Genomic DNA, 22,618 nt, shown 5'->3' with positions numbered 1-22,618 from the left:
CATTCCTTAACTGTTGACTATGAAGGAACTCCCCTCATGAACCATGGACCTTACCGTTGGTGGGGAGGCTTGCGTGCCTCAGCGATACAGATGGCCGTACCGTAGGTGCAACCACAATGGAGGGGTATCCGTTGAGAGGCCAGACAAACATGTGGTTCCTGAAGAGGGGCAGCAGCCTTTTCAGTAGTTGCAGGGGCAACAGTCTGGATGATTGACTGATCTGGCTTTGTAACATTAACCAAAATGGCCTTGCTGCGCTGGTACTGCGAACGGCTGAAAGCAAGGGGAAACTACAGCCATAATTTTTCCCGAGGACATGCAGCTCTACAACTAGACTAGAAGAAGAGATCGGTTGGTAGGACATGTTTTGAGGCATCAAGGCATCACAAATTTAGCATTGGAAGGCAGCATGGAGGGTGAAAATCGTAGAGGGAGACCAAGAGATGAATACACTAAGCAGATTTAGAAGGATGTAGGTTGCAGGAGGTACTGGGAGATGAAGAAGCTTGCACAGGATAGAGTAGCATGGAGAGCTGCATCAAACCAGTCTCAGGACTGAAGACCACAACAACAACAACATGAATGAACTGACTCCTAATAAGTAAGATGATGCCTGTAGAAAAGTACAGCAAAACAGTAATCTCAAAAAAGGACAGGGTAGACAGCACATTCTGTAGGACATATTAAAAATGATTGGTAAAAGAGACTTGGCGTGTTAAATGCAGCTTTTGATTACATGATAATTGAATTGGATAGATAAACAATCTACTCGCTAAGTGGCGGCAGAACACACACATAAAAGAAGATTATAATTAGGCGAGCTTTCAGAGCCAGTAGCTCATTCTTCAGGCAGAAGGGTTGAAGTGGAAGGAAGAGGGGTGAAGGATAGGTCTAGGAAAAAGGTTAGATTTTGAGAAAGTTACCCAGAACTGCAGATCAGGGGAGACTTTCCAGATGGGATGTGATTCCACATCTACATACATACTCCACTAGCCACCATATGGTGCATGGCTGAAGGTACCCTGTCTCACTACAATAGTCTGAATAAAATTGCTTGATAGTTGACATCAATCACTTGCTGCAACAATGTTGCCATATTGGCTACCAGCTACCGTTTGGTTACAGGTGACAACAAACAAGCGGCTCACTTCACAAATTATGTTAAATGTTTAACACAGAGCAATTTTTCTAGTGGCTGGTGCAAGGTATGTCAGAAATGTTGGATACTCTGTTGACTATTGATTTAAAGTGACCAGTGACTGAACTGGGGCAGACAACGCGTTTTGTATCCCTGACTGTAAACTTGTGTCCTAACCCAGCTGAGAAAATTGTGGTCAACAGTCTGCAGCAGTACTAATATCATTATCGCTTTGTTCATGGCGATTAAAGCTAACCCTTAAGGGTAAACTCAAGACAACAAAAACTCAATTTCAGGGCTGAAAGCAAATTGAAATTTCTCCGTGTCATTTGTTACCTGTAACTATCCTTAAACTAGCTGCACATGCTGCCATGTTTGAAACCAGTGAACAGTCCGTGTGGACCCTTAGTCGTGGATTATAGATGACTGAGACAGATTCCAAATGAAGAAATAATGACAAGATGAAAAATAAGACCAAATAGAACAGTCAAAACAATGATGAAAAATGATGCAGCGAAGTATTAAAAATAAAAAAATACATTTAAACCAATTAATTGAATGAAAATAATAATCACACTCATTTGGTTAGATTTAGAATTAAAAATTTTGCTACATTGATGAGATTCAAACCTACGACATGCTACACATTAGATTAATCTGCCAACCATTGTGCTATGCCACAGCACTGCATGAAGTATTTATATATGTGAATGTAGTGACCCAGTTCCAACTATGAATTGCAACCTTAAAAATTTCAGTTTCACGCAGTATAGTGAAAAGCTTATCTAATGTAAGATGATCTCTGTGAATATGATAACTATAAGTATGATACTGAATTACACCTTGTGCTGATTTATTCAGTAGTGTTTGGTTAGTGCTATGAATGAAATATGTGTCTTTCATTAGCATTGTTAATGTGTGTTGTTTTTGGTGCAGTTATCATGTGTCATGAAATACATAATAAAAGTGTCGGGCTCATAATTCGGGATACAAATACATCAAGAAAGAATGCTGTACCAGGAATTGGAAGTGACTGGACAATTTTGGTGGAGTTTGGCAACAGCAGACAGTTCAAGTGTGACGCTGACAACTCTTATTGGCGTTTGAAGTGCCAACTATCAAGTAATTTTAATTCGACTGTAGTCAGTTCCTTTCCCGTTCCATCTGCCAATCGAGTGGGGAAAAAGTGAATGTCTATATGCCTCTCTATGAGTCCTAATTTGTCATCTCTTATCTTCGTGGTCCCTATGCGTAATGTATGTTGGTGCAAGCAGAATTGTTCTGCAGTCAGCACAGTGTTCCTCAAAATCCCTCCAGGGATTCCCATTTGAGTTCCAGAAACATCTCCATAATACTTGTATGTTGTTGTTTCAACCTACTGTTAACAAATCTAGTATCCTGCCTCTGAAATACCTCAATGTCTGCTTTAATTTGACCCCTTATGGATCCCAGACACTCAAACTGTACTCAAGAAGAGATCACACTAGCACCCTATATGTGATGTCCATCACAGCTGAGCCACACTAGTAAAATCCACCCAACAAACGAAAGATGATTATTCACCTTCCCTACCATGACCCTCACAAGTTTGTTCCATTTCATATCACATTGCAAAGTTATGTCCAGATATTGAAACAATATGACTTCTTCATTCATGACACTACTAATGCAGGATTCTGGCATTATGGATTTGTTTTTCCAACTCATTTGCAGTAACTTATACTTTTCTACATTTAGGGTTAGCTGTCATTTATTGCACCAACTGGGAACTTTGTCCAAGTCATCTTTTATCCTCCTAAATCACTCAACAATGACACCTTCCATACACCACATCATCATCAGCAAACAACCATAGATTACTGTCCACTTTGTCCATCAGATCAGTTATGCACATAGAAAATATGAGTAATAGCGCTCCTAGCACACATCCCTGGAACGATCCTAATGATACCCTAGTCACTGATGGACACTCACCGTCGGGATAATGTAGTGGGTTCTATTACTTCAGAAGTCTTTGAGCCACTCACATGTCTGGGAACCTATTCCATGTGCTTGTACCTTTGTTAAAAGTCTGCAGTGAGGCACTATGTCAAATGCTTCTCGGAAATCAAGAAATATGGAATCTGGGTTTGTGAATTTTGTGATGGCAAAGTTAGAGGAGCAATGCATCTGCATTAAATTTTGTGTGAAACTCAAGAAAACCTTTACAGAGACACACCAAATGATGCAGGGAGCCTATAGCGATGAGTGCTTAAGCCATACTCGGTGTTACGTATTATTCACACGTTTTAAAAATGGCTTTACAAAAGTCAAAAATAATCCTTGTTCAGGACGCTCTTAGATGTCCCCTGATGTTGCTTGTGTCAGGAACGTCAAAGAAATTGTGTGTGGCAGTCGAAGATACACTGTCTGAGAGATTGTAGTAGAATGTAACATTTCAATTGGATCATGTTATGAAATGACACAGCATCTTGGAATGCATTGTGTTGCCGCCAAGTTCATTCCACGGCTCATGAGTCAAGACCAAAAAAACTTTTGGATCTCACAAATGAGAATGAGATGTTCCTTGCGAGAATAGTATGACCCCTGCAGACTTCTTTTTATTTCCAAAGTTGAAAAGGATGAAGTTTTGCAATGGTAGATGAGATAAAAGAAAATTCGCAGACGGCACTTTATGCGACCCAGTTAGAGGTGTGTCAAGACTGCTCCTGGAAGTGGAAATGATATTGGGAGCAGTGTATCAATTGTGGAGGAGAGTATTTCGAAGGAGACAATCCATAGTAATTAAAAGATAAGCATAGAAAATTTTGTGGACAAAGTTTTGGAATTTTTTGAACAGACGTCGTATGACAAAAGGGCATGCTGAGTTGCCCATGAGCGATGCTTTGTACTGATTTGTGGACATAAACTTATTGGTCTCTATGAAACTGATTAGATTCAAACCCAGAATATGTTCAAGAATTCTGCAGCAAACTGATGTTACGGGTATTGGGCTGTAATTTCGCGGGTCTGTTCTTTCGCCCTTCGTATATACAGGAGACGCCTCTGTATTTTTTTCCCCAGTTGCTAGGTCTTTCTGCTGGGTGAGAGATTCACAATAAATACAAGCTAAGTAAGGGTCCAGTGCCATATAGCACTCTTTGTAAAACCAAATTGAGATTCCATCTGCAACTGGCGACTAATTTGTTTTTAATTATTTCAGGCGTCGGGGATGCTTACGAGGGTGGTTTGAAAAGTTCTTGAAACAGAATAGAAAAAATGTACTTATGTCACTGAAAATTTTTTATTTTTCAATGTACCCTGCTTGTAGATTAATTCACTTGGTCCAACAGTGTTCCAATACCTCGATCCCATCTCGACAATGATTTTCCTCCAGGCCTATAAAATAGTTGTCAACTCAGGCTATCAATTCTTCATTTAAGTGAATCTTCATCCACAAAGAAAAATTTTAAGTTTAGGGAAGAGGCACGTGTGGCAACAATTCATACCTTAGTTTGTGTAATTTTACCATGGCGATGGTACATGCATGCGAGCGTGCATTTGCTTGATGCTAGACGACTTTCTTCCTTATTAAACCTGGCCTTTTTCGCATATCATTTGTTGCAATTTGTCCAGAAGGTTAGCATAGTATTCTCCAGTAATTGTTTGCCCAGTGGGGAGATAATGTACAAACAGAATCCCCTTCTCATCCCAGAACACTGATGCCATGCCCTTCCCCGCTGAAGGAATTTGGTGGCGCATCCCAGAACACTGACGCCATGTCCTTCCCCGCTGAAGGAGTTTGGCGGCGGAGATTCAGCATGTTTCCACTGCCTTGATTGTTGCTTTGTCTCTGGGGTATAGTAGTAAACCAAAGTTTCCTCGTGGTCACAAACCAGCACAAAAGATCTTGTTTGTTTCTCCTAAAACAGGCCAAACATTGTTGTGATATGTCCATTCTCATGCGTTTTTGACACAGCGTCAAGAGTCGCGGCACCCATCTTGTGAATACCTTTCAGATGACATCTGGCAAGCATGAGCAATTTCATGCACTCTAAATTGGTGATCCTCCTTGATCATTATGCGGACTTTTGCAATGATTTCTAGAGTAGTGACACGTTTTGGCTGACCTATTCATGGATGATCATCATCTAAGCTCTCCTGACCAAATTGAAATTCATTTATCCACTTGGCAACAGTTGAAGACAAAGGAGCAGAGTCCCCTGGTGTTTTCTGGAAATCGGCATGAATGTCCTTCACTTTCATACCTTTCTTTATGAAGTATTTAATCACTGCTTGAATCTCGACCCGACCCCCCGTCCCGTACCGTCGCGTCTTTGCAGATCACTGCACAGGAACAACAACAGAGCCGTGTCACTGCCACAGCTCTCTTCCAAGAGCACTGACATGGGACGGGTTTACAGGCAACAGTCCAATGAATATCATGTGAACAACTTGTGCTAGTGCTGGCCTCTTGTGGTGATTGTTGTTAGGTGTCTTTGTGCTATTGTCAAATGACGGTATGTTTATATGATTCTCTTGCATGAATTATTTCTTAAATGTAAAATTTAAAACATTTATCTCCTACTGCCACATCAGACTGGTCAAGTGACATGATGGAAACCTTTGACTCACTTAGTGATTTTACACAGGACAATAATTTCCCCTGCTTCTCAGCCAGATCTTTTGCTGAGGTATGACAGTGGTAGTAACCTTTCCTTGTTGCCATTTGGCATTCTCTTTTGAACCAAGAGTGCAGTAGCTTTTCCTTCCTCAGTATTTTCCGAATTTCATTGTTAAACCACAGTGGCTCTTTTGCATCCTTAATTCGTTTACTAGGTACAGACTTGTTGAGAGTGCAATTCACGATCTGTTTAAGCTTTGACCATAATCTCTCTACGTCCTCTTAATGGAACTAAGTGATGTCAGTTCTGTCTAAGTGAGATGCTAACATCTGCTTATCTGCTCTTTCTGGCATGAACGTTTTCCTAGCCTTCTTGACTGATTTATTAATTTTTGTAACCTTAGTTATTATGATGTTATCATGATTATTAATCCCCATCTCTATGCTGAAGTCATTGATGATATCTGGCCTGTTTGTAACTACAAGGTCTAAGATATTTCCATTGCATGTGGCATGGCAAACTAGGTGCTCAAGACAATTTTCGAAAACCACATTCAAAAGTGCTTCACAAGATTGACTGCACCCCCTGCAATGAAGCCATAGGCTACCATCTATACTCAGTAGACTAAATTCACCTCCAACTAGTATTGCATGATCTAGGTATTTACGTGCTACTGTCTATAGACTTTCTGTGAATGGCTCCAAAACTGTCATAGCAGAACTGGGTGGCTGATTATCCATTAATTAACGTGATTTCACCTAGACTTGTTATACGCAACCAGATAACTTCACTGTCACAATCAGCTTTGACCTCAATAGAGACAATGGACACTCCCTCTCCTACAGTGTCTAACCTGCCTTTCTGATATATATTCCATTAATCACTAAATATGTCAGAGCTTTCTGCTCTCGGTTTCAGCCATCTCTCAGTCTCTGAGAATAATTTGAGTGCGATACTTTCCTGGATGGCAGTAAATTCGGAAACTGTGTTACAAGTACATTGACAACTGATAAAATTTTGACAATCTACACTGGAGTGAATTCAAAAGATAAACCTCAACCAACATTGAATGTATCTTGGTGACAAAGAGCCCAAATAAATAAATTGATGATTTTATTCCATTTCATCTGATTGAATGAAACACACACAGCATAACTACTCAGAAAACAACTATAGTGCTGATTACATTTACTATCATACATGTAGCACTCTGAGAACATTTCACCTTGTCATAGTAGTCCTGTGTTTTGGAACTAGGCAGTGCTTCGTTTCACAAAGCGAAAGGAATAGCTTGTGTAAAAAACAAAAGAAGGGGAAATAGTGGTTGCTGGTGTTTTTAACATTATCATTCAATTTAGTTCCTATTGTGAACTTTGCAGCTAGGATATGTAAATGCTCTGAGACTGCTATTGATAATATCTTTATGAACAAATCTAGGGGAAAGACGTCATATCACAAAACCAATAGTAAATGGACTATCTGATCACGACGTGCAGCATCTTGTGTTAAATGTTGAAACTTGTCAGGATAAAAAAATATTAAATCTGAGTACAGGAGGATAATAAATAAGCCAGAAATTGAGGAATTCAGGAAATTGCTCAAAGACATGAACTGGAGAGATGTTTACCTGACTCAAATGGAAAATGCAAAGCATTTACTAATAAAGTTACCTCCTCTTTTGAAAATTGTTTTCCCCTAAAGGTAACTCAGATCACACAGAAGTCAAAAGATAAACCATGGATTATACAAGGAATAAAGATATCATGTGGGGCAAAAAGGAGACTGTATCTACTATCTAGGAACGTTTCTGATATTAGAATTGTAATGCATTACAAAGAATACTGCAAAATATTGAATCAAGTAATCCAGAAATCGAAGTAGCTTTATTAAGAGAAAATGATAATTGTATCGGGCAACAAAATAAGAACTGTTTCAGATATAGTGAAGACAGAGAGAAGTGGGGCCAAAAAGGAAGTGGAACAGATAGCTCTAAAAGTAAATGAGACTTTGGTAACAAGAGCATGTAGTGTTGTAAATCTCTTAAGCAAGACTTAATTTTTGTTACTGACGGCTCGGGGTTATCAGGTTCGGTGAATGGTGCAATGGAGTATCTGGGACCAGTCTTTGAAGAACATCGTGTAGAACCTATTCGAGGAACTTTGAATTCCAACCATTGCTTCTCAGTATACTTACTCCTTAATGAAATTTGTTGCAAGTTATATATCTATATTTCCAACAAGTAGCTCAATACATATTATCAATACTAGGAATAAGAAAAATCTACATAAAGACCTAAAATCACTTATGTTGGTCCAAAAGGGGGTCCAATATTCAGGAACACACATTTTCAATAAATTACCAGCAACCATTAAAAACTTGGTTTCAGATAAAGCACAGTTTAAACAGAGTTTGAATGACTTTTTGATAGGCAATGCCTTCTACTCTATAGATGAATATCCTAACAGAGACTGTTAGGCCAGCTTAAGTAAAAATATGTTAGATATAAGTTTTGACAGCACTTGGTTGCAACAGTCAATATTAAGTATTTTGTGTATGATAAATTTATTAATAGTGCATAACAATGTTTCATTCTGACAGCGTATTAATTCTGTAAATATTAGCTTTTCCAGTTTATTGTATTGTATTCACCTATTTTGACAATCTCATGACAAATGATCAGGGTAGTATTCATTATATTAAAATGTTTTGTGTTATACATTCTGACATGTTCCACACCCTCGAGAATCATCTCATTTTTTTGGTGTATGTAATGAAAACTGAATCAAATCAAATCCAATCACCATCTCTCATCATGTAATAACTTCACTTCTTCTTCTTCCCTTGTCGTCTCCTGTTTTTCCAGTACTCGTCCATCTCCTCCTCATGTTTTTCCCCCTTTATTCTATTCGTGTTGTTCTCAATCCCCTATTTCTTCTGCATTGAAAGCCTTTTATTTTTATTTACTTATTTTTTTTTATTGAGGTGAGTCTCTACGGACTGCGTGGTAACAACCGACTTCACTGTAGTGTCCAGGTCTTGTTCTTCCTCCAGCTTTGACTTCCTGCCAGTATCTTCTGAGCCCCTCCAAGAAGTACCTTTTTATGCCCTTCAGATAAGGGTCCTCACTGTCTTTCGGATGTTGATGCCATGTTAAAACCTTGGTAGTTGGTCACCAATCTTCTAAATTTGTTCCTTTCAGGAATTTCTCTCTGAGATACCAATCTGCTTAAGATCTTTTTCACATTCTTTGAACCATCTCGGCCTCGTTTTCTTAGATGGGATGAAACTCTGTATTCTTTTTGATAGTCGATCACCGTCCATTTTCATGAGATGACCATAAAATAACAATCATTTCTTTGTAATGGATGCTGTGATAGGTTCTGTCTTGCTGCACGATTCCTCATTTGCTCTCATTCGCCATTGTCCATCGACCCATATATTACCTTAGGATTTTCCTTAATATCCTACACTCACACTTTTCCAGCCGCTCAGCTTGACCTTGTCTATTCGTGGTCAAAGTTTTGGATGCTTATAAGCCCTCAGGTTTTACAACTGTATTATAATGTTGGAACTTGGCCCACATACTCATAGACTTTTTGTTATAAGTATTCTTTGTCAGTTGGTATGCTTGGTCTAACTTCCTCATCCTGGCAATTGCTTCTTCTTTTAATCCATTCTCCTGGTGGATGACTTCACCGAGATACCTGAAATTCTTAACTCATCCGATTTTTTCCCAGGTTGGTTATCATCCATTCAGGTCCATCACAGATGTTCGTCATATATTTTGTCTTTTGAATAGAGATCTGGAGTCTAACTTTTTTCAGCAATTTCTGACAGCCTATTTATCTTGTTGACTGCTGACTCTATGTTGTTAGCAAAAATGGCCAGGTCAGCCGCAAAATCTAAGCAGTCAATGCACACCCCTTTGTTCTTAGGACCAAGTCTGAACCACTCTTCATTTGTTTCTTCTTGGGCTAATAACTTTCTCCACTCTCGAGTGACCTTTTCCAAGACACAATTGAAAAGGAGAGGGATAGTCCATCTCCTCGTCTTATGTCCGTTCTGATTGTAAAGGGTTTAGATACCTCACCCATAAATTTAAATTTTGACGCTGTGTTAGTAAGAGTTTGTTTGATCAGCTTTCTTGAGGTATTATCCATCCCAAACTTTTCCAAAATATTCATTAATGCCTGTCAGTCGATGGAGTCATATACTTTTTGAAAATCAACAAACATGACCACATAGTTATTTCTTCCAGTTTTTTGGACCTGATGATGTTCTTCAGGCTAAAGATCTGTTCTGCGCAAGAATCGCCCTTTCGGAAACCAGCTTGATAGTCCCCAATCAGTTGGTTACAATGACCTTCTATTCTATTCTGTATCACTTTGGAGAGAATCTTATATGGAACAGATACTAATGAGGTACCCCTATAGTTATTGACATTCTATTTATCACCTTTTTTGTGTAGACGATGGATTAAAGCTGACTGCCATTCAGTTGGTATCATCCCAGCTCTCCAGATCTCCTCAAAAAGTTGGACTAGTATATCTAGAGTTTCATTATTTGCCAGCTTCAGTAGTTCCACCACTATTGAATCCTCTCCAGCTGCCTTATTATTCTTAAAGTTGTTGATGATCTCTTTGGTCTCCTCTTTACTAGATGGAGATTAGGGGTAGTTTGTGGATTGGGGCACATGCAGGGAATCTTTCTTTCGGTTCATCACAATTAAGTAGGTTTTCAAAGTAACGAGACATGATCTTGCAGTTTTCTTTGTTGGTCAGGCCGAGTGTGGTGTGCATACTGTAAGACCTTCAGTACACACACCATCAGATTATTTGACTTGTTGCTCTAACGAAGTAAGCGAGTGTCAGCAATATGTCTCGTGGTCTTATCATGGTGTGTTTATCTTCTGCCATTCGGTCAGATGATAGAAATGCCACTTGCATGCTTAGAGTAGCAGATTGACGGTGACCAACTTTAAACAGAATTTGATTAATTTTCACACACATTTACTAAAATAATAACAAATATAAAAATTACTTAACTTGGTTCTGGATGCTATTTACAATTGACAATCTGAAGTTCTTTGGGATTGGTACGTTAATCTTATTCTCACATATATCTCAGATACTTGACAAAAGTGTCTATACATTTATCTTCATGGCTATGTACAGGAATATGGTAATCTTATCAGGCGCAGACTGAATCTTGACTATGGACTGGTACAGACAATTGTAGAACTCGACGGACTGGTACAGACTAATGCAGACTGGTACAGACTAATGCAGACTCATACAGACTGGTGCAGACAAATGCAGACTGACTGATCGAAGGTCTTTACACTCGTTATAATACCTCGCACGTTCATGTATCACTGCGCGAGTGTGATGCGCGAGGAGAAAATGTTCTATGTTAGCAGCAATCTCATTGGCTGCGTTACATATTAATACGCGGATCGGCGGAAGCAGAATTTTGTCCGTCTCTATGGCAGCGCCATCTCATAGTGCGGAGATGGACGAGCGCTGCGCCTGCGCTGTTTTGCTTAGCGGGGCGCACTCTAGTGGGAAATTTGTGTACGCGCTGAATATGCGGAACTATGTACACAACACTGAGCTTTCCATTTTCGTCTCTAAAACAAAAACTAGGGGCTTGGTATCCTTTCAAGTTCGATTTGAACGTCTGATAGAAGTCTCTGACATTGTTTATCTGGAAACGCTGATCGATCTATTCTAACTGCTGTTTCTCATGCAATTGCTTAGACCTTCATAGAGTTCTGGCTGCATATTTTCGAACTTCATGGAATACATCAAAATCATCAGGACTCCTGGTAGAATTCCACTTTTTCCATGCACTTGCTGTTTAGGCCACCACCTCACCACAAACCTCATTCCACCATGTATGATTCCTCTTTTTAGCTGTCAGGATTGTAGTATTAGCTGCTTGTTGGATCATGGAGGCAATGTCTGCCCATTTATGGGATTCAACTGTCAGTTACTGGTGGCATTGTTCCAATATGTTTTGATTGATTTTGATCTTCGCAATATCATATTTATGAATTTTATTTCCGGTTTTCACGGTCTTATTGAGAGGGATGAAATTAATTTTGATCTTGGAGAGGTGATGATCCTTTTAAATTCAGTATTTTATCTGTAAAAAGGTTTCTTTCTATTATTTCTGATTGTTTGATGTTGTTTCTTTCTTATTTCTGTAATCCATGCTATCATTGAGTCCTTCTTCCAGTACTACTCATTCAGTAGAGGTCTCTAAAAAAAGATTAATCTTCTTTTAGCCATTACTTCTGATATTTTCTCAAAATTTTTGTAGATCTCCTCATTACTTCTCATTTTCCAGCCATCTGTAGCTTGTATTGCAATCATTATTTTCTAATAATGCTCCTTTGAGGAACCTCTGTTCTGTCCAGCTTATAGTTCATCATTAGGCATCCTCATCCATATAAACATCCTGGTCATACCACTGTGGGATAGTGTTTTAGTTTTGTTTTTTTAGTTGTACATTTCTTGTTGTAAATATCCTTTGTAAAACGATTTGCTCTCTCCAGTTTGCTGACTCTTGCATCTACTGTTAATTCTTCTAGTCCATTTTGTTGTACAGTTTGTCCAATATATTTAAATTTACTTACTAATGCTATTTTACATTTTTGTTTTTCTAAGAATGTTGATGCATTGTTTGAAATTGTCATCAATGTTGTTTTTTCGGCTGAAATTTTGGGACCAGCTCTCTTTGCTATTTCTTCCAAAAGATTTCTTTCAATAACTGTCTGTCAGATTTTTTGAAAGTATATCAGAATCATCTGCAGAAGCCAGGCAGTTTACCTTAATTCCATTTGTTATTCGTCCTAAAATTATTGGTTCAATTTTGTAATTTTTTTTTCTCCAAATTCCAGATACTTTCTATTTTTTCTAGAATGCAGTGTTACAGTAAAGGTGATAAACTGTCCCCTTGTCTAACACCAGTTTTTATTTCAAATGGTTGAGATACTTCTCCCATAAATTTAGCTTCAGTCATCCTATTTGCTAGTGTTTTGAGGATTATGTTTGCTTTAATACAAAATTCTTTGATGATTTTACCTATAATTTCTCTGCCTACCAAATCAAAAGTTTTCTTGAAACCAATACATGTTACTATTATAGGGTTGGTGATTAGCAGTCTGTGGAGGATTATCGATTTTCTAATAAACATCTGCTCTGTACAGGGTCTTCCCTTTCTAGAGCTCCTCGAGATTCTCCCAGTTATTTGTCTAAAGTTTCTACAACTCTGTCCAGAGAATTTTTGATAATATTTTGTATACCACTGGCAGAAGTGAGGCATCTCTGCCATTGTTGACATTTTGAGTGTCCCCTTTTTTTCATAGCTGTGGATTAATGCTTTCAATAATCTCTTCAGCTTTCCAAATGTTCTCAAACAGCAGTTGTAGATCATTTGTGTGTTCTGACTATTTCAATAATTTTGCTGTAGTGGAGTCTTCATTTGTTGCTTTGAAGTTTTGGAAGATTTGATGGCTTCATGAATTTATTGCTCTGTTAGTGGAAAATCTTCCTCCAGATGTTGTGGGACTGCTATTATATATTGCTACAATGTGCTGTTATTATTGTTGTTGTTGTTGTTGTTGTTGTTTGGTTGCCTGTTCTTCAGCACTTTCTTTCTGTTTCCTTTATCTATTTGCCGCCATTTTAGCCCATTTACCGGTATTTTCAGCTTGTTCTTCACTTATTTGACCTTTTGGTGGCTCCTCTTGAAGAGATCTTATTTCTCAGCATTTAAAATTACATCATCTGCTGCTCTTTCGCAACTGAATTTCATCATGTCCATCTTCCTTGACTCAAGATCCTGAATTTTCATCCTTAATTCTTGAACAGTCTCATTTCTCTTTTTGTGTTTTCCAGATGAAGAAACTTTTGGTCCTCAAAGCTAAGATTAGTATCAGTTTTTTTATTTGTTTCTGCCTATGGCTGCTATATCTCTTTAGTTAGAATATTTTCTCTCTCTGTATTTGATTATAGTCTAAGTCTGAATATTTTTATAAGTACATTTATTGCTGTAGCAATGAGTAAAATAAATTGTATTGCACTGCCTGTAGCATGTAGCACCATTTTGACTTTTAGTCCTCTTGCTGTACAAAAAGTAGCTTTGATGATTACTTAATGCAAGTATTTTGTAAGAGCTGTGGAACGGTTAGTATCTGTTTATATTTTTCTGATTAATTCAAGCTCGTCAATGCACATCCTGTGTTAAGGAAATATTTGCACTGAATTTACTGTGTGTTAAATATAAGCAGTGGATCCATTGGGGTAGTCTGTTTGGTAGAAATATGTCAAGGTGAACAAAACAGGAGATGGTGAAGGAAGAGAGGGAAAAGAACAACATTTGCTTCTCATCAGCATTATAACTGGGTTGCAACATTCAGTGAAAATTATCTGTGACAGGAAGTTGTCATAAATACATTTTTTGAAGAAACTTTATGTTTGTATAAGCATTTATTAAATTTAAAAAGTTGGATTTCATCTGTTAATACAAAAGATAATGTTTTGCATTGCAGGCATGATGAACCTGTCAAAGATGAAGAATCGGCCAATGATTCTTATTGGAGGATAACAGTATGTATAACTTAAACTTGAGATTCTTGAAAATAAAGCTAGTCAGTATTTCTTAACAGTACTGATTTAAATACATCTAAAAGATCGCTGTTACCTAAATGAAAGTTGACGGGCAAAGTCTTAGTGGACATTTGTATAAAATTGTCATAGGTGTTATTTACAAGAAGAGTAAGTAGTTTCAATAGGAATGTGGTGAGACATTTAACAAATGTCATGACCACACATTAATAGGACCTTATAACACTACCATTATGATATTAGTATGCTTTTACGTAAATAACAGAAACCCTGTCTCTATGTTGCCACGTATAACCCTCTTACTAAAATTTAGTTTAGTTTTAAAATAAAATACACTATCGAAGGATAGTCCTGTTTACAGGAAAAGATAATCAATAGAGTTATCCTTCTTACAGGATTTACCGTGTGTTGCGTCTAATGGATAAGTAAATTGGACTATTCACTTCTTTTCCTAAGATCTTACCCAGTGGCAAGATAGGAACACAGTATGAATAATAATATACTGAAGCTAGGAAAACTCATTTCCAAGTTCATTTAGTGGTTTAAAACATGTACTTAATGGTCACCAACCTATCCTGGCAATGAAATAGTGAAGTATTGGAGAAGCAGAAATGTGAATTTTGCCTACTTTCTTGCTACTGTTTAGTTTGGCTCTTCAAATAAATTACCCCACTTAAACAATTTTGGGCTGCATCTTTATACATTATGTTTTTAAAAAAGAAAAAGCCCAGTAGATAACTTCAAGGAAGGTAAAAAAAATTAGCCGGGGTGGGGGGGACTACCTTTAGAAAAGCACTTTCCATAATCAAGAAACTTAAATACTTAGACACTAAAGCACACACTTTTTAACTGAACATTTCACTTAAAGAAAACCTCTTTCTTGGTGGAATTTACTTTCAAAAGCTATTATTGTTTGAAATAATTCTGTGTAGCCATCTAACAGGTTCTAGTAACTTGGCTTCACTCTGATTGAATTTTATGTAAGCAAACCATAACACTTTGCAATAGTTAAGAAAACATTTTTATTATTTACACTAAAGCAATTTAAATGGTGCCTCTTTATATTAACTTGGCACTTCATAAGTCTGTAAAACAGGACACTCGGATTAATCAAACACCAGGAAGGAACCCTATACAGATGTATGATTAGGATGAAATAACAGGGTGAGCCAGTTTCCGTAAAGTTCAAGAATGATTATTAAAACACAGTTTAAATTAATGGTTCATGCTGTACAAAGGTAAAAATAGAAAAAAATCTTATCTGGTGGCTGTAGGCTTGAGTGTGGTGAACAGTTATGATGGCTACACTACCCACACTACGGCCTGCAAGTTTCTTGCTGTATGGGCTCAATTTCTCTTCTTGGCTTCATTCAGTTTTACATACAGTAGCTCAACAACTCGCAGCTATGCTGTAAGCTGTTTGCAGTCTTCAACCGAGGCATTTTTATGAAAATTTGCAGGCAAAGCTTCTGCTCCACAAAGGAGTTACCTCAATCACTGCTGCCTTCAGACTGTGTGACTTACTTCCCGAACTTGCTCAAGGTAGCACGCCAATTCGCCTTTCGCACCTCTTCCGTGCGCCACAGCCATTTTCGTTTCAAACAAAAGCACACTGGTTTTTACATAACACCTATTTCTTACATTGTTCCTAAGCATGACCATTTCTTAAATTGTCAAATTTACATCAACATGAACAATTTATACACACACATATTTTTAAATACAAAATGTTATCAAAACATTATTTAGACACTTGGTATCCTTTGTAGAGGACTTGGGCAGGTTTGTCCCATCCTAGTACACATTATTTTGTTACTTCCCTTCAGATATTCCATTTAGCTACATCTACAATAATTCCCAATGTTCTGACTTTTGAGGTGTCCAGTGTGGGTTGCTCTCCACTTCCTGGGTGTATTGTATCTAGTTAGCTTTTTCAAATTTCCATGAGGGTTTATCAATGTATTTTGTAACTGATATTTCAGCACCAATGATAACTTTTGTGAGCCAATGTACACTCCTTGAAAAATGTTTAGGTACTACTATTGAGTGATTCAGTGGTAATTTGTTCTCATCAGTGGAAAAGATGGATGGGTCAGGTTTTGTATCAGTTTCCATCTGCCTGCCCAAAACTTTTTAAATTCCTTGGCATCAAACTTAGATAATTTCTTGTGTGTTGATCCATTCGAACAATGGTTCTCTATTTTTGTCTCTATTTATGTATCTCCAGGTTGTGTTTTGGAATTAAAATCTTAAACATATACGTGCTGTCTAGTTGCTGTGTGTAAGACTAGTGTCAGACACTTTCCGTTAGGTGATTTGTGGACTGATGTAATAACCAGGCCTTTGAGTTTTATCCTAATTACTTCTACATCACTAATTTTCTGACAGCTTAAGCCAGCATAATCCAAGAGCTGTTTCTTTTTTCATTTATTGTGGATGCACCTAACAATTGAGAGGAGTATTGATATTGCTTTATATTGCGTAATCTTGCATGTAGCTGCTGAATTATCACCTAAATGCATTTCCTTTAGAGCTATAATACTGATGGCATGCTCATCATTTAATTTGCTTTGGTAACTGCATTTGTCACTTGTTAATCCTACGTTAATTTGCATAATATGGACACCTTGCCTGATAATTTTTGACTGTAAGCTCTGAGACGTGCTAGACCATCTTTTGTGTAGAGTTTTTGCTGTCTGCTCCTGCAGTCACACAGCCTTGGTGCACCATCTCAGGGGTTGTCTACATGCCCCACAACAGTCTTTTTGGTGTCCAGTGTGAATGATTCACTGGTAAATATCCTGTCCCATACACTTTTGTTTGTAGACAATACTACTGTGTTAGCTGAAAATAGAAACCCTGAGCCAGGAAGCAGTAGTCTCAGTACCTCAGAGAATTAGTTTCAGGTAAAGTATATGGGTCTAACATATCTAAAATGCACATGGTTTAGTTTGGAAACCACACAAACAGCCAAATGTACACACCCGCAGTAGCTGCTAGGGGTGGGGGGGCAGAGTGATTGGAGAAGACAGTACATGGTCTGAATGGGAAAAGATTGGTGGGTACAGAAGAGAGAAGGGAAAAGGTAAAGTGATACAGTGGGAAACAAATTAGCAGAGGTTTAGGTCAGGTGAATGGCACTAGATGTGCTGGAGAGACAATTTCCACCTGTGTAGTTCAGAGAAACTTGCACTGGAAGGGAATATCCAAATGGTATGTCTAGTGAAGCAGTTGTTGAAGTGGTGTACAGCCTCTTGGCAACTGCAATGTCAAGTCTGTGGTTTGCCACAGTTTGGTGCTAGACATTACTGCGAGTGAACAGTTGGTTACTTGTCATCCCTACATGGAAAATTGTATGGTAATTGCAGCATAGCTGATTTTTAACAGGTTGCTTTTGCACATGATCGTGCCTTTTATATGGTGGGAGATGCCTGCGACTGGACTGCTGTAGGAGGTGGTGGGTGGATTTGTGGGACAGGTCTTGCACCTGGGTCACTCACAGGATTAGTGGCGGACAAGTATGTTCTCTAGATTGTGCAGGCCGTGGAACACTACTTTGCAGGACATTGACCGTGAAAAACAGAGATTGCATCGGGATTGAATACAAAACACACAATGCCAAGTTAAGTACAAGAAGAGTGAATCTTCTAAGAGTTTGTGCTTCCAGCGGCTCCTGGTAGACCAGTATTAGATTCCGATGCACCAGTGCAGGTTTACTGTATCCCTTGGACTTTCATATTGACCGTGAAACACAGAAATTGGATCGGGATTGAATAGAATAGGCACTATGACGACTTAAGTACAAGAAGAGTGAATCTTCTAAGATTTTGTGCTTTGAGTGGCTCCTGGGAGACCAGTATTAGATTCAGATACACCAGTGCAGGTTTACTGTATCCATTGGACTTTCAGATTGACATGGAACACATAAATTGCATCGGGGCTGAATACAAAAGGCAGAATGCCGACTTAAATACAAGAAGAGTGAATCTTCTAAGAGTTTGTGCTTTGAGCGGTTCCTGGGAGACCAGTATTAGATTCCGTTTCACCAGTGCAGGTTTGCTGAATCCCTTGGAACTTCACATTGACCATGAGACACAGAAATGCATCAGGATTGAATACAAAAGGCACAATGCCGGCATAAGTACAAGAAGAGTGAATCTTCTAAGAGTTTCTGCTTTGTACAGATTATGGAAGACCAGTATTAGATTGCGATGCACCAGTGCAGGTCTGCAGAATCCCTTGGACGTTCACATTGACCATGAAACTCCGGAATTCCATCGTGATTGAATACAATTGGCTCTAATCCGACTTATGTACAAGAAGAGTGAATCTTCTAAGAGTTTGTGCTTTGAGCGACTCCTGGGGGTAAAGTATTAGATTCCGTTGCACCAGTGCAGGTTTACTGTATGCCTTGTACCTTCACTTTGACCATGAAACACAAAAATTGGATAGGGATTGAATAGAATAGGCACAATGACGACTTAAGTACAAGAAGAGTGAAACTTCTAAGAGTTTGTGTTTGAGCTGCTCGTGGCAGACCAGTATTATATTCCTATGCACCAGTGCAGGATTACTGTATCCCTTGGACTTTCACAGTGACCGTGTAACACAGAAATTGCATTGGGATTGAATACTAATGGCACATTTACGACTTAAGTACAGAAACAGTGAAACGTCTATGAGTTTGTAGTTTGGGCGTCTCCTGGGAGACCAGTAATAGACTCCGATTCACCAGTGCAGGTTTACTGAATCCTTTGGACCCTCACATTGATCATGAAACACAGAAATTGCATCGGGATTGAATACAAAAGGCACAATGCCGATTTAAGTACAAGAAGAGTGAATCTTCTGAGAGTTTGTTCTTTGAGCGGCTCCTGGGAGACCAGTATTAGATTCCGATGCAGCAGTGCAGGTTTCCTGTATCCCTTGGACCTTCTCATTGACCGTGACACACAGAAATTGGATCGGGATTGAATACAAAAGGCACAATGCCGACTTAGGTACAAGAAGACTGAATCTTCTAAGATTTTGAACTTTGAACGGCTCCTGGGAGACCAGTATTAGATTCCGATGCACCAGTGCAGGTTTACTGAATGTCTTGGACCTTCACAATGTGCATGAAACACAGATATTGCATCAGGATTGAATACAAAAGGCACAATGCCGACTTAAGTACAAGAGGAGTGAATCTTCCAAATGTTTGTGCTTTGAGTGGCTCCTGTAATACGTGTATTAGATTCCCATGGACCAGTGCAGGTTTACTGAATGCTTTGGACCTTCACATGGCCAGGATGCACAGAAATTGCATCGGGATTGAATACAAAACACCCAATGCCGACTTAAGTACATGAGGAGTGAATCTCCTAAGTGGTTGTGCTTAGAGCGTCTCCTGGGAGACCAGTATTAGATTCCGCTGCACCAATGCAGGTTTACTCTATCCCTTGGACTGTCACATTGACCATGTAACACAGAAATTGGAGCGGGATTGAATACAAACGGCTTAATGCCGACCTAAGTACAAGAAGAGTGAATCATCTAAGAATTTGAGTTTTGAGCGGCTCCTGGGAGACCAGTATTAGATTCCAATGCATCAATGCAGGTTTACTGTATCCCTTCGACTTTCACATTGACCATGATACACAGAAAACGCATCGGGATTGAATTGAAATGGAACAATGCCGACTTAAGTACAAGAAGAGTGTATCTTCCATGCGTTTCTGCTTTGAGCGTATCCTGGGAGACCAGTATTACATTCCGATGCACCAGTTCAGGTTTACTGTATCCCTTTGACTTTCATATTGACCATGAAACGCAGAAATTGCACCGCAATTGAATACAAAAGACACAATGCCGAATTAAGTACAAGAAGAATGAATCTTCTAAGAGTTTGTGATTTGAGCGGCTCATGGGGGACCAGTATTAGATTCCGATGCACCAGCGCAGGTTTACTGTATCCTTTCGACTTTCACATTAACCACGAAACACAGAAATTTCATCTGCATTGAATACGATAGGCTCTACGCCGCCTTATGTACAAGATGAGTGAATCTTCTAAGAGTTTGTGCTTTGAGCGACTCCTAATGGGTAAAGTATTAGATTCCGATGCTCCAGTGCAGGTATACTGTATACCTTGGACCTTCACATTGACCATGAAACACAGAAATTGCATCGGGATTGAATACAAAAGGCTTAATGCCGACATAAGTACAAGAAGAGTGAATCATCTAAGAATATGAGTTTTGAGCGACTACTGGGAGACCAGTATTGGATCCCGATGCACCAGTGCAGTTTTACTGTGTCCCTTGGACTTTAACATTGACCATGAAACACAGAAATTGCATCATAATTGAATACAAAACACCGAATGCCGACTTAAGTACAAGAGGAGTGAATCTCCTAAGAGGTTGTGCTTAGAGCGTCTCCTGGGAGACCAGTATTAGATTCCGCTGCACCAATGCAGGTTTATTGTATCCCTTGGACTGTCACATTGACCATGTAACACAGAAATTGGATCGCTATTGAATACAAACGGCTTAATGCCTCTTAAGTACAAGAGTGAATCATCTAAGAATTTGAGTATTGAGCGGCTCCTGGGAGACCAGAATTAGATTCCAATGCATCAATGCAGGTTTACTGTATCCCTTCGACTTTCACATTGACCATGAAACACAGAAATTGCATCGGGATTGAATTCAAATGGAACAATGACGACTTAACTACTAGAAGAGAGAATCTTCTAAGAGTTTGTGATTTGAGCGGCTCCTGGGGGACCAGTATTAAATTCCGAAGCACCAGTGCAGGTTTATCGATTCCCTTGGACTTTCACATTGATCATGAGACATAGAAATTACATCGGGATTGAATACAAAACACACAATGCCGACTTAAGTACAAGAAGAGTGATTCTTCTACGATTTTGTGTATGAGCGGCTCCTTGGAGACCAGTATTAGATTCCGATGCACCAATGCAGGTTTACTGTATCCCTTGGACCTTCACATTGACCATGAGACACAGAAATTGCATCGGGATTGAATACAAAAGGCACAATGCCGACTTAAGTACAAGAAGAGTGAATCATCTAAGAGTTTGAGCTTTGAGCGTCAACTGGTAGACCAGTATTAGATTCCGATGCACCAGTTCAGGCTAACAGTATCCCTTGAACACTCACACTGATCATGAATTTGAGCAAATGGCATCGCGATTGAATACAAAAGGCACAATACCGGCTAAAGTGCAAGAAGAGTGAATCTTCTAAGAGATTGTGCATGAGCGGCTCCTGGGAGACCAGTATTAGATTCCGATGCACCAATGCAGGTTTACTGTATCCCTTGGACCTTCGCATTGACCATGAGGCACAGAAATTGCATCGGGGTTGAATACAAAATGCAAAATGCCGACTTTAGTACAAGAAGAGTGAAGCTTTTAAGAGTTTCTGCTTTGAGCGGCTGCTGGGAGACCAGTATTAGATTCCGATGCACCAGTGCAGGTTTATTGAATCCCTTGGACCTTCAAATCGAACATAAAACACAGAAATTGCGTCGGGATTGAGAACAAAAGGCACAATGCTGAATTAAGTACAAGGAGAGTGAATCTTCTAAGAGTTTGTGCTTTGAGAATCTCCTGGAGTCCAGTATTAGATTCCGATGTACCAGTGCAGGTTTAGTGAATCCCTTGGACCCTAACATTGACCATGAAACACTGAAAATGCATCGGGATTGAATACAAAAGTCACAATGCCGACTTAAGTACAAGAATAGTAAATCTTCTAATAGTTTGTGCTTTGAACGGCTCCTTGGTGACCAGTAGTAGATTCCTATGCACCAGTGCTGGTTTACTGTATCCCTTCGACTTTTGCGTTTACCATGAAACACAGAAATTGCATCGGGATTGAATTCAAAAGGCAAAATGCCGACTTAAGTGCAAGAAGAAAGAATGTTTTAAGAGTTTGTGCTTTGTGCGGCTCCTGGGAGACCAGTATTAGTTTCCGATGCATCAGTGCTGGTTTACTTTATCCCTTGGACCTTCACATTGACCTTGAGAGACGTAAATTACATCGGGATTGAATACAAAAGCACAATGCCAACTCAAGTACAAGAAGAGTGAAGCTTCTAAGAGTGTCTGCTTTGTGCGGCTCCTGGGAGACCAGTATTAGATTCGGATGCACCAGTTCAGGTTTACTGTATACTTTGGACTTTCCTATTGACCATGAAACACAGAAATTGCATCTCGATTAAATGCAAAA

General features: G+C 39.0%; 1 protein-coding gene across 1 annotated transcript in view; it reads left to right on the top strand.

Annotated features, from left to right (window-relative positions):
* Positions 1 to 22,618, top strand: part of LOC126440351 (molybdenum cofactor biosynthesis protein 1-like) — a 383,691-nt gene that overhangs the window by 44,028 nt on the left and 317,045 nt on the right. The window contains exon 5 of the mRNA XM_050090639.1: positions 14,300 to 14,357. Within this exon, the coding sequence (XP_049946596.1) occupies positions 14,300 to 14,355 (56 nt within the window). The 3' untranslated portion in view covers positions 14,356 to 14,357. The remainder of the gene's footprint in view (positions 1 to 14,299; positions 14,358 to 22,618) is intronic.

Source organism: Schistocerca serialis, unplaced genomic scaffold (assembly GCF_023864345.2).
Source record: "Schistocerca serialis cubense isolate TAMUIC-IGC-003099 unplaced genomic scaffold, iqSchSeri2.2 HiC_scaffold_1362, whole genome shotgun sequence".
NCBI classification, from domain to species: domain Eukaryota; kingdom Metazoa; phylum Arthropoda; class Insecta; order Orthoptera; family Acrididae; genus Schistocerca; species Schistocerca serialis.
This window is presented reverse-complemented; position numbering and strand designations above follow the sequence as displayed.